This window comes from Orussus abietinus, unplaced genomic scaffold, assembly GCF_000612105.2.
Source record: "Orussus abietinus isolate OABI.00-Male unplaced genomic scaffold, Oabi_2.0 scaffold92, whole genome shotgun sequence".
In the NCBI taxonomy this organism is placed as follows: Eukaryota; Metazoa; Arthropoda; class Insecta; order Hymenoptera; family Orussidae; genus Orussus; species Orussus abietinus.
In genome coordinates this window covers 1-11560 of record NW_019394274.1, presented here as the reverse complement: position 1 = coordinate 11560, position 11560 = coordinate 1, and the positions used below count along the sequence as shown (strand labels likewise).

The 11560-nt window shown below is 66.5% G+C and overlaps 3 protein-coding genes across 4 annotated transcripts; 2 read left to right on the top strand and 1 right to left on the bottom strand.

Moving 5' to 3' along the window:
• The first annotated feature begins 342 nt into the window (after positions 1 to 342).
• On the top strand, positions 343 to 2898 carry LOC105697387 (GTP-binding protein REM 1). 2 transcript variants are annotated; one of them, XM_012420660.1, is made up of 6 exons: positions 343 to 671; positions 737 to 1051; positions 1557 to 1772; positions 1994 to 2076; positions 2118 to 2326; positions 2400 to 2898. In XM_012420660.1, the coding sequence occupies exons 1-6, from the start codon at positions 458 to 460 to the stop codon at positions 2872 to 2874; spliced, it is 1512 nt and encodes a 503-aa protein (XP_012276083.1). In that variant the 5' UTR covers positions 343 to 457; the 3' UTR covers positions 2875 to 2898. The 2 variants fall into 2 exon arrangements, with proteins under 2 accessions (XP_012276083.1, XP_012276084.1); XM_012420661.2 differs by having other exon boundaries at positions 2137 to 2326; positions 2400 to 2813.
• A 329-nt stretch (positions 2899 to 3227) lies between these two features.
• Positions 3228 to 3947, top strand: LOC105697371 (dynein light chain 1, axonemal-like). Its single transcript, XM_023434872.1, has 3 exons — positions 3228 to 3426; positions 3492 to 3769; positions 3831 to 3947. The coding sequence occupies exons 1-3, from the start codon at positions 3228 to 3230 to the stop codon at positions 3945 to 3947; spliced, it is 594 nt and encodes a 197-aa protein (XP_023290640.1).
• Positions 3948 to 4070: 123 nt separating this feature from the next.
• LOC105697370 (BAI1-associated protein 3) lies at positions 4071 to 9913 on the bottom strand. Its single transcript, XM_023434877.1, has 25 exons — positions 9740 to 9913; positions 9355 to 9668; positions 9060 to 9225; positions 8832 to 8999; positions 8698 to 8764; positions 8484 to 8643; positions 8266 to 8412; positions 8146 to 8190; positions 7936 to 8092; positions 7668 to 7871; positions 7449 to 7607; positions 7182 to 7387; positions 6972 to 7079; positions 6752 to 6901; positions 6640 to 6691; positions 6502 to 6543; positions 6289 to 6437; positions 6006 to 6222; positions 5865 to 5939; positions 5662 to 5781; positions 5350 to 5568; positions 5070 to 5285; positions 4572 to 5011; positions 4299 to 4507; positions 4071 to 4215 (listed from the first exon to the last, which is right to left on the bottom strand). Exons 1-25 carry the CDS (start codon positions 9911 to 9913, stop codon positions 4118 to 4120), a joined length of 4062 nt encoding a protein of 1353 aa, XP_023290645.1. The 3' UTR covers positions 4071 to 4117.
• Between the last annotated feature and the right edge of the window lie 1647 nt (positions 9914 to 11560).

The window sequence follows — 11560 nt, the reverse complement described above, 5'->3', positions numbered from 1 at the left end:
CCGAGCGGGTCGCGGCGGGCCGGGCGCCCGGAGATCGGAAATAGCGCGAGCCGAGAATAGCGGGCCGCGCGAGGTGGAGCGAGGGTCGGGAGGAGCCGGGAGGAGCCGGGAGGAGCCGGAACCGGCCACGTCGAGGGGCGAGTTCCGGCGGGCGGGCGGCGTAGTCCCCTCGATCGGCGACTCGGCCGTTCGATGCACTCGGCCTGAGCACGCGGCGCCGGCGAGCGCGCAGCCGCGGCCGGCGCTCGGTCCGCCGCTCGGTCCGCCGCTCGGTCCGCCGCTCGGTCCGCCGCTCGGTCCGCCGCTCGGACGGCTCAGTATGCCGCGAGCCGCGGGAAGGGAAGGGTCACGTGGTCGGGCTCTCGGTCTCCGCCGCGTCCGGCGCGTCGCGGGCATGCCGCTGCTCCGCGGCGGCCAGGGGCACTGAGGTCGCGGCAGGGTCGCGGGAGGAGCCGGAATGGCCGACTCGGCACTGCGGCGCAAGACGCGCTCGGCTTCCATCTGCGCGCCGGGGTTCTCGAGCATGGAGCAGATGCTGGGCGCCATGCCGCCGCCCGGGCCCGGGGACAGCGCCGGGACACCGACTCGAAGGCGGAAACCGGCGACCAGGTCGCAGAGCGCGCGGGCCTCGGCCGGCAGCAAGAGCATCCGCCGGCGCGCCGCGGCCCAAGGTAAGCCTCTCGACCGCGACGCGCGCCACGTGGACGCCCGCTACAACCGTCGTCGTCTCGTCCAGCGGCGGCCCAGCACCAGCAGCCGCACCACCGGCACCACGAGGGCTCCGTCAGGTCGGCGCACTGCAGCAGCGAGCCGCGGCTCGCGGACGCCGACGCCAGCCCGGGGCTGAGGCGGCGCGGCAGCCGGCGGGGCCAGAGCATGCACCACCCGCACCAGCGCAAGAGCAACGCCTTCCTCGACGTGCCGGACGCGCAACAGCCCTCCTGGGACGACGCCGCGGCCGCGGCCGCGGCCGCGTCCGGGGCCGGGGCTGGGGCCGAGGTCGAGGACGAGGACAGCTACCGCCTGCGCAGCTTCAGTCTCACGAGCAAGGGTGGGTACCCGAGGGGCGGCCACCTGTTACTCGCGCGGCCGGCGGCGACAAAGGCCGACGTCGGGGCGCCCTTTGTCGCGGCGCCTGAGTCCGGCCGAGCGCGAACTGCCGCGCCTATTTAAACTATTTATACGAGCGGCGGGGCCGCCGTTGTTTCACGGTAGACGGGACGGGCGGCCGGCAGGGCGCCGATTTTCCGGCCGATAGGGCGTCTCCCCTCGAGCGGCTAGCCTCTTTTCGGAGCCGCGGCCTCGTGGGGCCGCTTTACGATTTCGCGCGCGACGGGGCGCGAACGGGACGCGAACGGGGACGCCGCCGAGCGGGCACGCGCGATCCGCTGCGGCCCGCCTTTTCGGCTAAATATACCGGCGGAATCACCGCGCCGTTTCCTGCCGCCGGGGCCGCGGAGGCGCAAACTTTGGATCGCGGCGGCGTTTCCGGCGTCGCGGCGCGCATTGTCTCCCGCTGCGGCCGATAACGGGTCGCACCTCCTCTCTCGTTGTAGGCCTGATCAACCGAGGCGACTCCTTCCGGCGAAGGAGGTCGAGGTCGAACTCGCTGGCGCCCGCCGACCCGGAGAAGGAGGAGACCCCAGCCTCGCCCCCCAAGGAAGTGGCCTCGTACACCGTGGCCATGCTGGGGACGCGGGGCGTCGGCAAGACGGCCCTCGTCAGCCAGTTCATGACCAGCGAGGGCATCAACGCCTACGAGCGGCAGCGCGGTGAGTCGCCTTCCCTCCGCGGTCGGGCCAGAGACCGGACCGGCGACCGGACCGGCGACCGGACCGGCGACCGGACCGGCGACCGAGGGGTCCTCCGCCGGAGGAAAAAGTGCAGCGCGATCGCCAGGAATAGCGGAGACTAATTCCGCGCCGGTCCGAGCTATATGCGGCCCGCCGCGGCGGCGCGCGGTCGGCGGCCCTCAAACCCCCCGCTGTTTCAGAGGTCCCGAGCGAGCAGTCCGTCTTCGTCATGCTGAACGGCGAGGAGAGCGAGCTGCGCTTCCTGAACGTGACGAACCCGAAGGTGGGTAGAGCTGGGCGGGCGGGGGACGGACGTCGATCAAGGTTCCTTTCTCGTTGGCAGACGGAGCTGGAGAAGCTCGCGCCCCCCGACGCCTTCGTCGTCATGTACTCTGTCATCGACAAGACCTCCTTCCAGCGGGCCGAGGAGTACCTGGCGCGGCTGCACGACCAGGACCTCCTCCGGGGCAGGCCGGCCATCCTGGTGGGCAACAAGGTGGACCTGGTGCGCTCGAGGGCCGTGTCCTCGCAAGGTCGGTTCCGCGCGGGCCGCGCGGGCGCGGATGCGGCTCGAGGAGGAGCGACCGAACGACCGCTTTGTTGCAGATGGCAAATGCATGGCCTGCACCTACCGCGCCAAGTTCATCGAGATCTCCGTGGGCATCAACCACAACGTGGACGACCTGCTGGTGGGGATCCTGAACCAGATCCGACTGAAGGCGGTGCAGGGCCGCGCGGGCGTCGCGACCGGGGGCGGGGCCGCCGCCGAGGGCGGCGCGCACTGGTACAAGTCCCGGGGCGTCGTCAGGGTCAGCATGAAGGCCAGGCAGATGCTCACCTGGCTCTTCGGCAAGGAGGACAGCAAGTTCAAGAACTGCGAGAACCTCCACGTCCTCTAGGCCGAGCCCCCCACCCCCGCTCTCGAGACGACCCCCTACCAAGTGCCTCCGAGTATTTTTCTACCCTAAGAATAGTCGATGTCGTCGCCCCTCGTCGCCGACCGCGTCGGCGCCCCTCTTCGATGTCTTTATCTTTGTTACCCGCTGGAATCGTCGTTTCCTCGTGCCCGTTCGTCCAGTGACGCGCGGCACGTGACAATATATACACGGAATCTTTGTACAATAAAACCGACTCGCGCCTTCTCCCTCTCCCCCCCTCCCGCGATCGTCGTATCGGTCGAGCGTCCGCTCTTTTCCGCCCCGTACCCGAGGCGGCCGTCGTCGCCACGAAGTCGGCGTCCAGGAGCGGCCCGCGGATGGTCCCCGCCCGTTCACGGCCAAGCGGACGACTGTCCGCCTCGACCGTCGGGGCGACGGGGCCCTGGGTCCCCGTCCGAATCGCGCCCCCCGTTAGGCCTTCCCGTCCCCAGGGATCGATCGCTCGGCGGGTGCTGGCCCGTGCCAGTCGGGCGCGCGCCGTCCACCGACAGGGACCATGGCCGCCGGCAAGCCCACCGCGTGCAAGGAGGCCATCCGTCGGTGGGAGGAGGAGACGGGCGGCGACGCCGCCACCGCGACGGAGGTCGACCTGAGCTTCCAGTGGCCCCCCCTCGAGAAGATGGACAACGCCCTCGCGACCCTCGCCGGCTGCGAGAGGCTCTCGCTCTCGACCAACCGCATCGAGAAGATCGCCGGTACGTAACGGCGGCCGTGGAGCTACGCGGGGAGCGCAGTCACGCGAGACGGTCCCTGTCCGCAGGCGTGGCCGCCCTCGGCCGGCTCAAGGTGCTCTCCCTGGGCCGCAACTCCATCAAGAGTCTGGCCGGCCTGGAGCCGTTGGGCGACACGCTCGAGGAGCTCTGGATCTCGTACAACTGTCTGGAAAAGCTCAAGGGGATCCAGGCGATGCAGAAGCTGCGCGTCTTCTACGCGTCCAACAACCAGCTACGCGAGTGGGCCGAGGTGGTCCGTCTGCAGGACCTGCCGCGCCTGCGCGACCTGGTGCTCGCCGGCAACCCGATCTGCGAGGGCGTCGAGGTAAGCGCCCGCGACCGGCCCCCCCTCCCATACGTCGACTCATTCCGTCGTCCGCGCACAGGTGGAGGCTTGGAGGGCCGAGGTGGCGCGCCGGCTGCCGCTGCTGGACAAGCTGGACGGCGACCCGGTGCTCCGGGACGAGGACGGGCCGCTGGTCCGGGAGTCGCGCCCCGAGTGAGCCCGAAGCCGGTGAGACCGCGTACGTAACGATTTATTATCCTGTCACGACGCGATACAGACATCGTAGGGACGCGCACGGGTCGACGGTGGAAAAAGAGTCGGCGCGGACGGCCCCGGGGGATCGGGTCGGGACGAAGACGAGGAGGATCGAACGGGACCTAGTCGGATCTAGGTGGAGGGGGCGAGTCGTTGCTTCTGCTTCTTGACGAAATCCAGAGCCGTTTTGTCGCCCACTCTGGTCTCCAGGATCCGCAGGATCGGGTGGTCTGCGAGCAAGAGAGCACGAGACTCGTCAGGACTCGAGGCGAGGAGCCTCGGCCGGCCGCGGATTGTTCGGGAGGTGACTCACATCGGTTCCTCTGGTGCATGAGCGATAGCTCCAGGTGCTTGAGGCCGTGGAAGTTGTCGATACTGGCGTTCGAGTCGACGACCCCGGGAATACTGCTCAGGCCCAGAAAGGCCTCGCCGGCGAAGTCGTTGGCCGTCAACACGTCGTGGTCCATGACCGTGAAGAGGATCATGGCGTCGGGGCTGCGGCACTGCTCGACGCTGACGGGGCTGCGGCAAAGGACGATCCGTCGGTCTCGGTCTCGGACTCGGCCGCGCCTCGACTCGTACTCACAACTCAAAGTACTCGTCGAACATCGGGTTGAGGGTGCGCTTCCTGACGCTCGTGTGCTGCTCCGAGCAGCGGGCGAACGTCCGCCGGGGCAGTAGCTCGACGATGACGAAGGGGTCGCTGAAGCCGTTCGGGTCGAGGGGGATGACCTCGCGGGCGCTCATGATCTCGACGCAAAGCGAGTCATGGTTGAGATACGCCCTGACGGAGAGCACGCCGAACTCCTGCGAGGTCGCGTTGGCCTGGTCCCGCAGACGCTGCCGATGGTAGCGATCGATCAGCAGCGGCGTCTCCATCCGGTGGTAGCGTAGCCGCTCCTCGAGGTCGAGGAAGCCCTCGGAGCGCAGTGCCTCCCGCGGCAGGCCCTGACCCTCGGCGTGGAACGAGTCCGCCAGCGAGTGGAGGGCCTCGTGGAGCCGCTCGTAGAAGACCGCCGGCTTGTCCTGGGCGCGGACGAGGGTGAGACGGGTCGAGGACGGGGAAGGAACGGCAAGGACTCACCCCGACGCCTGCGTCCGCCTGGCCGGCCAGCTCGGCGAGCGCCACCTCCCAGACGGTGTGCAGCACGCGGTCGAAGTTGGCGGGCAGCAGGGCGGCGTTGAGCGCCGCCAGGTGCAGATCCAGGTATTCGAGCAGCGGTGTCATGGCCTCGGCGGTCGGCAGGCTGTCGGGCGACCAGGCCAGATGGAAGGCGGCCTTCCGCAGAGCCGGTCGCATCTGCGGAGGAGAGCGGCCGAGAGCGGCCTAGAGCGGCGGGCGGACGGTCGCGGCCGAGGCTCACCTTGGACCCGATTCGGGAGACGATCCGGTCGACGAAGAGTAGCATTTGACCCGGGGCCTGCTCGAGGGGCGACAGCAGCGCGCTCCTCCACTGCGGCCGCGTCGCCTCCGCAGGAGCCTGGGCCTCTAGGGCCTCCAGGACCTCCGCCAGGCCGAGGTCCCGCTCCAGGGAGACGAGCCACCTCCGCACGTACTCGAGTCCGTTGACCGCGACGCACATCTGGGAGCGGGAGACGAGCGAGTCCAGACGCGCGTCGTCCCTCCGCCCCGGCGGGGCGGCGGAGGGGCGAGCTCGCCGAGCGAGCGTATCTACCTGGGCGATTACCTCGTCGATCGTTCCGAAGGGTGCCTGCGGCTGCTCGTCGTAGTAGCCGGCGTCCGTCAGTCGCTGGTGCGTCAGCTCCGCGTAGCGCGTCGCCGAGCAGCAAACGGCCTGTGGAGAGGAGGCGGTCGACGCTCGGCTCGACCGCCGGTCGGGTCGAGCGCCGACCGCGTGACGACCGCGCGAGTACTTACGTCGACGACCTTGAGAACGAAGGGGTAAGAGCCCGGGACGTCGGGCCACGCTAGCTTCTTCCAGAACTCCTTGACCTGCAGAGGGTGAGCAGAGGGTGACGTGAATCGCGACGAACGCGCGGCGGACGCGCGGGCAGTTACCTCTTGGAAGCAGGCGACGGCGTCCACGGCCGAGGTGCAGTGCTTGACGATCAATTCGCCCGCGCACACCGCGTCCAGCTCCACGGCCCTCCCCATCCTCTGGACGGCCTTGAGCTTGGCCAGGTCCAGCCACTTGTCGAGGGCCGGCTCGAACCAACGGTAATAGGCGCAGAGGGCCAGGCCCTTGCGGTCGGACGGCGGCAGGTGGGCCCCCGCTCTGAAACGCGTCCGACCCCCTCGTCACGCCCTGGTCGACTCGGCTGGCTGTCTCCGGTCGACTCACCCGACCAGCTCCTGCAGGGCGAGGTACAGCTCGAAGACGGGCGTCCCTATTTCTGCGCGCGGCGGCAACACGTACTCCTCGTCTCCGCGGCCGCGGACCCGAAGCTGCAGGCAAGCCGCCGTCACCCTGGACCCCAGCTCCTCGTACGTCTGAAAGGTCGACGGTCTGGTAACCGTCCGGGGCCGGGGGGAGGGGGGGAAATGGTCCGCGTACCTCCGTCGGGTTCTCCAGGTGCCTCGCCACGTGTTCCGCCAGCTGCGGACAGAGATCTCGGGAATCGCAAGTCCGCCATAAACGGCACGCCTCTTTTACACTCTTTTCCGTCGATCGCTGCCTTCTGGCACTACTCACCAGCTTGTCCAACTGTTTATAGACGACGGAGAAGTACGGGACCTGGTGCGCGCTGGAAGAAGAGGAAGCCAATCAGTCCACGGTCGTCAGGCTCACCTGCCTGCCGGCTCACCTCTCGAAGAGGGCGTCGTAGTACTCGAGGTCCAGCTGCAGGTCGACCAAGAGGGCGGTGACGAGAGTGGTCAGCTCCTGCAGGACCGCATCGGCGTCCTGGTCGGGCTCCTGGTCGCGGGTGGTGGCGCGGCGTCTGGTGTCCTCGTACCTGGAGGGAAGCACACGCGAGCGGGACGGAACGGAAGCCTCGCGGCCTCGCGGCCTTTGTCGGTACTCACCACTCGTGCGTTCCCTTGCGAAGCGCCGCGACGATCTCCCCGCGGATTTCCCTGTTGAAGGGGCAGCATTTGCGGAAGGCGTCCATCGAGGAGAGCAGGCCGAGACACCTGCCGTAGCAATCGAATCGAGATGACGACATTGCCGACTCGCTCTCCCGAGAGAGCTCTCTCTCTCTCTCTCTCTCCCGGAGGCCGAGTCGCGGCCGGTACCTGAGGAGGTGGTCGAGCCTGGCGATGGCCGGCCCATCGCTCGGCGGAAACAGGAGGCGGTGTCGCCGGATCTTGCCCAGAGCGATCTCGAGGAAGTCGTTGAACGAGTCCGCCAGGCAGGCCTGTTCGTCGCGCGACAAACTCGCCGATCCAGCGGACGTCGGTGCGCCGTCCAGCTCGTCTCGGTGCCAGCTATCGTCCAGCTCCTGGGGACAGACGGCCGTCGGCGGAAGCAGGCGCAGGGGAGCGGAGGGAGCGTCGGCTTACCCGCAGAAGGCGCAGCAGGACCCGCGGTTCGACTGCCGGCTGCCGCGAACTCGCCACCCAGCGCACCATCGCCTGTCGCAGCTCCGACGCGTCGCTTTGAACCGCGTGCTGGTGCAGGATCGTCAGCGCCGTCTGCGGGAGCTCCCCGTCGAAATTCTCCTGCGGCGGGGAGGCTGGCGTCAGCGTCGCCGCGAGCTCGGGCGCGCCTGCGGGACTCACCCCCTGCCGAGCGACCTCGTGGCCGAGGATGACGGCGTAGAGGCGCTCCTGCTGGCGCAGCTCGCCCCAACCGTCCTCTTCGGAAGTGCCCCTGTTCTCCCTCGTGGAGAGCCAAAGTTTCAACCGGATGCGGCCCTGGACGTTGCTCCGCTGCGTCCGGGCCTCGAGCTCGTACCACCGGTCCAGGCCCGTGCTGGGGATGTCCTGTCGCGAGAAGGTACTCGGGGGAGTGCTCGAGGAGGGCCACCGTGAGCTCTCGCAGGCTCACCTGCAAGGGAACGTTAACGCAGCCCAGGAAGTCGTCCTGACTGCCCGACCTGGCACTCTGGGCGATCTGCTTAAAGAAGCGGCCAAGGCCCTTAACTCCTCGGACCTCGTTGAGCTTGCTGACGGCGTCGAAGACCGAGGACTCGTCGTCGTGGTCCCTGGAGGAGCGGGCGTGCGTGAAGAACCTACCGGGACGAGGGGGGTCACTTACCATATGTCCAGGTGCAGGATGTCCGTGGCGACGTCATCGATGTCGCTGGAAAGGATCGAGCAGGGTGCGAGTTAGAGATTCGACGACAGTCGGAGGGTGAGCTCGACGCGAGGCGCTTACAAGCGAAACTTCTCCTCCCAGCGGGGGTTGAGGGTGTGCGGCCTGACCGAGGTCGCCCTGATGAACTTGGCCGGAACGGCTCCGCCGAGCGATTCGCGATGCTCCCTCCTGCTGCCGTGCTCCTTCCGTTTGAACGAGAGCCTGAAACTGGCGACGGTCGCGATGAGCGTCGGAGCGTCGGAGCGTCGGAGCGCGAGCGTCAGGGCGGCGAGGGCTACCTGTGGTGCTTCCTGAGTTTCTCGGGGTGGCAGTCCTCGGGGTCGCCGGCATCCGAGAGGGCGCGGGCGGCCCGGGGGCCCGGGGGAGCCACCCGGGGGCTGGACGGAAGGCCGGCGTTCCCCGGCTGGATGCCCAGCATGCAGTAGGGGTCGCTGTAGCCTGCAACCGATTCGGCCGTGAGCACGCGTCGACCGGATTCGGGTTCGGACTCACCGTTGGCGTCCTTCGCCTCCAATCCCTCCGCCTCGACGACGACGACGCTCAGCACGACAATCGGCGGCTTGGAAAGAAAAGGAGGGATAGAGAGTCGGTTACGGCGAGGGAACTCGGGATTTCCGGTCAACAACCTTCTCCTCGGAGGCCGCGCCGAGGCAGCGCCGGTGCCGGTCGAGGGGCACCCGGAAGGCCTCCCGCGCGTACTCGTAGAGGTCCTCCTTGTAGTGGGCGTACTGGCCGGTGCTGGCACCGACCGTGTTCGCGATCGTGTACAGGACCTCGACGTAGAGCCGCTCCATCTGAAAAACTCCGGACTCGGAGGAGGGGCCGCTGGTCGAGCCGCGCCCCGGAGGACTTACGTCTTTCCTGCCGAGTCTAGGGGCCGCGGCCGCCCTCTCGGTCGAGGTCGCCGCCTCCTTGCCGGTTCGACCCTTCCTCTCCCGTAGCGCCATCAGCCTGCGGTTCTCCTGCTTCCAGGACAGGGCCGTGAAGCTCTCGAAGAAGGACCCGTCCGTCTCTTGCACTCTGCGGAAGAGACATCGCTCGCCGAGACGCTCGAGGGGGAACCGGGACGCTTTCGTCGGGAGCCGGGGCTCCCCCGTCGAGCCCTTTCGGAGGTAATCGGGTGCGAGCACCTCGACGGAGAGTCCTCACCCCGAAGTGGCGCGAGCGTCGATTTCCGGCCAGGAGGGTCGGCGTCGGCAGAAGTCGAGGAGCGGTCGATTCGTCGGGACAGCGGTGCCGGGCCGACGAAAGGAGCCGCCGCGCCGGGAGTCCGGCGTCGACGTCGACGTCGTCGTCGGTGCCAGCGGCGCCATCGTCGGCTGCGGTTCCGAACCGTTGGTCGCGAAGTTGGAATCGTCGATGCGCGGAGCAGGGGTCTCGTCGATGGCGCGGTCCGACGGGCGTCGACGGGTGGAGGGTGGCCGCCCGTAGAGGGACGTCGCCGTTCCCGGAGAAGGTACGACCTGCGAACGAACGGATGCGTCGCGTTACGGACAACTCCGGTTCCTTCGAAGAGTAACAGCCTTCGATCGACCTTGGGGAATCCATGCGGTGCGAGTTGCACGACAGGAGTCGCTGCCGACCCCGTCGTCGTCGTCGTCGCCACCGTTGCGGTATCTTCGCGGCCGAAGGTAAATCGCTTCGGACTTAGATTCAAATTGGCCACGCTGTCCGTCACGTACTGATGTAACGAATTAAAGAAACTCATGTTTGCGAGTGGAACGATTCGATGACGCAAGGAATCGGTGTAACTGGAGTCGAGCGTTCGAGCGGTATTCCTTCCGGTGCCTCGCTCCGGACGAGTGCTCCGGGGCCGGGTTCATCTGAAAAGGCCGGAAGGTGGTTCGTTTCTGAAATTGGCAAGTGGACGCGACACGAAGCCTGCTTATAACGTACAGAGAAGCGGTCGTTGGAGTAACGTCGCGTCTTTACCTTGACCGCCGGAAGACCGAAATCGGGAGGGAACCGATCTCTCCCTTGGGCTCGACGGTTCGTCCGCGTTCGCGACCTTCCCTTCCTCTCGACTGCCCCAGGGACGAGTTATCCGAGGAAACGAAAAACCTTTCCCTTCCCGTAGACGGTATTTTCGGCACGGTTTCGCGCCTGGATCGTCATTCATCCGGGATCGGGTCCACTCCGGTACCTATCGCCCTGGCCGCGAGGAAAATGGCGACGAGCCGCGTCCCTCCTTCGATCTCCGGATTCTACGAGCGCTTCCAGCGGTTGTCAGCAAACGAACGGATTCTTACCGGGACGGCAGTCGAAGGCGATATCCTCGCGCGGTGCTTCGTACCATATACCTCGGCACACTCAATACATACCTGTTGCGAAGGAACCCTGGCTCGTTGTCGGATGACCGTGTCGATCCCGAGTGATCCCGAGAGATCCAACGGCGACTACGGGACCACTTGTGGCGTCGGCAGACGACCGGGTGCATCAACGGCACTAACTTCCTCCCGCGCGTCCCTTGGGAAGGACTGCTCCCTGCTTCCCACCCTGCGTCCGGCAGGGTGCCTCCGAGCTTGCGTGCGCAGCCCAGCATCGATCTATGCCAGGAGGGAGGGTCGTCTCCTGCGGTACCCCTGCTCGAGACCTGCTCGGGCCTCTGCCCCTGCCCCTGCCCCTGCTTCATCCAGCTCCGTCCAGCTCTATCCGTCCGTGCTTCGGCCCGGCCGCTGCAACCTCTGCTTTCAGGGTCGTTCGAATATCCTACAAGTGAGACGCATGCGATCGTCGTGTTCAGGGCGGAGGGAAGGACAACGTCCTTACGCTGAAATCGAGCCGTTGTGGGAATCGTTTCGTCTCATTACCCGTACATTCGAAGCTATAGCCGAGAATAAACGCTGCGTTACGATCGATCGGTATAGAAAAACAGATTACTCGGAAACTACACACCGCAGGACAAAGCGGTAAAGGAACATTTGATTCCAAATAACATTCTCTATAAATGCTCAGGGTCACAGCCTTCGATACCCGAACGGACAGGTAATTCATCCTAACCCGTGGTAACCTGTTGTAATCTATGCTAACTTATTGGTAACCCATCGTAATCCCTTGTAACCCATTCCTAACCCACCGTAACCCATTATTAACTCATCGTAACCCATCCTAATCGATTCTAACCTAATCTGGGATCGATAACAGGGGTATATGGGTGAATCGAGTCAGTCGATTATCCGAATATTCCGAAATGATCGACGGGCAGGCTGGATGATACTCGTACAGCAGCTCATATATATTCGAGCAAGGCAGGTTAGGATAGCGTTGGTAGGAGATGCGTGGGAGAGGAGGAAAAAGGGGGGGGTCAAACAATTTTTTTTTTCCACGCGGGCGCCTAGCGGAGTCTGCGCGGGGT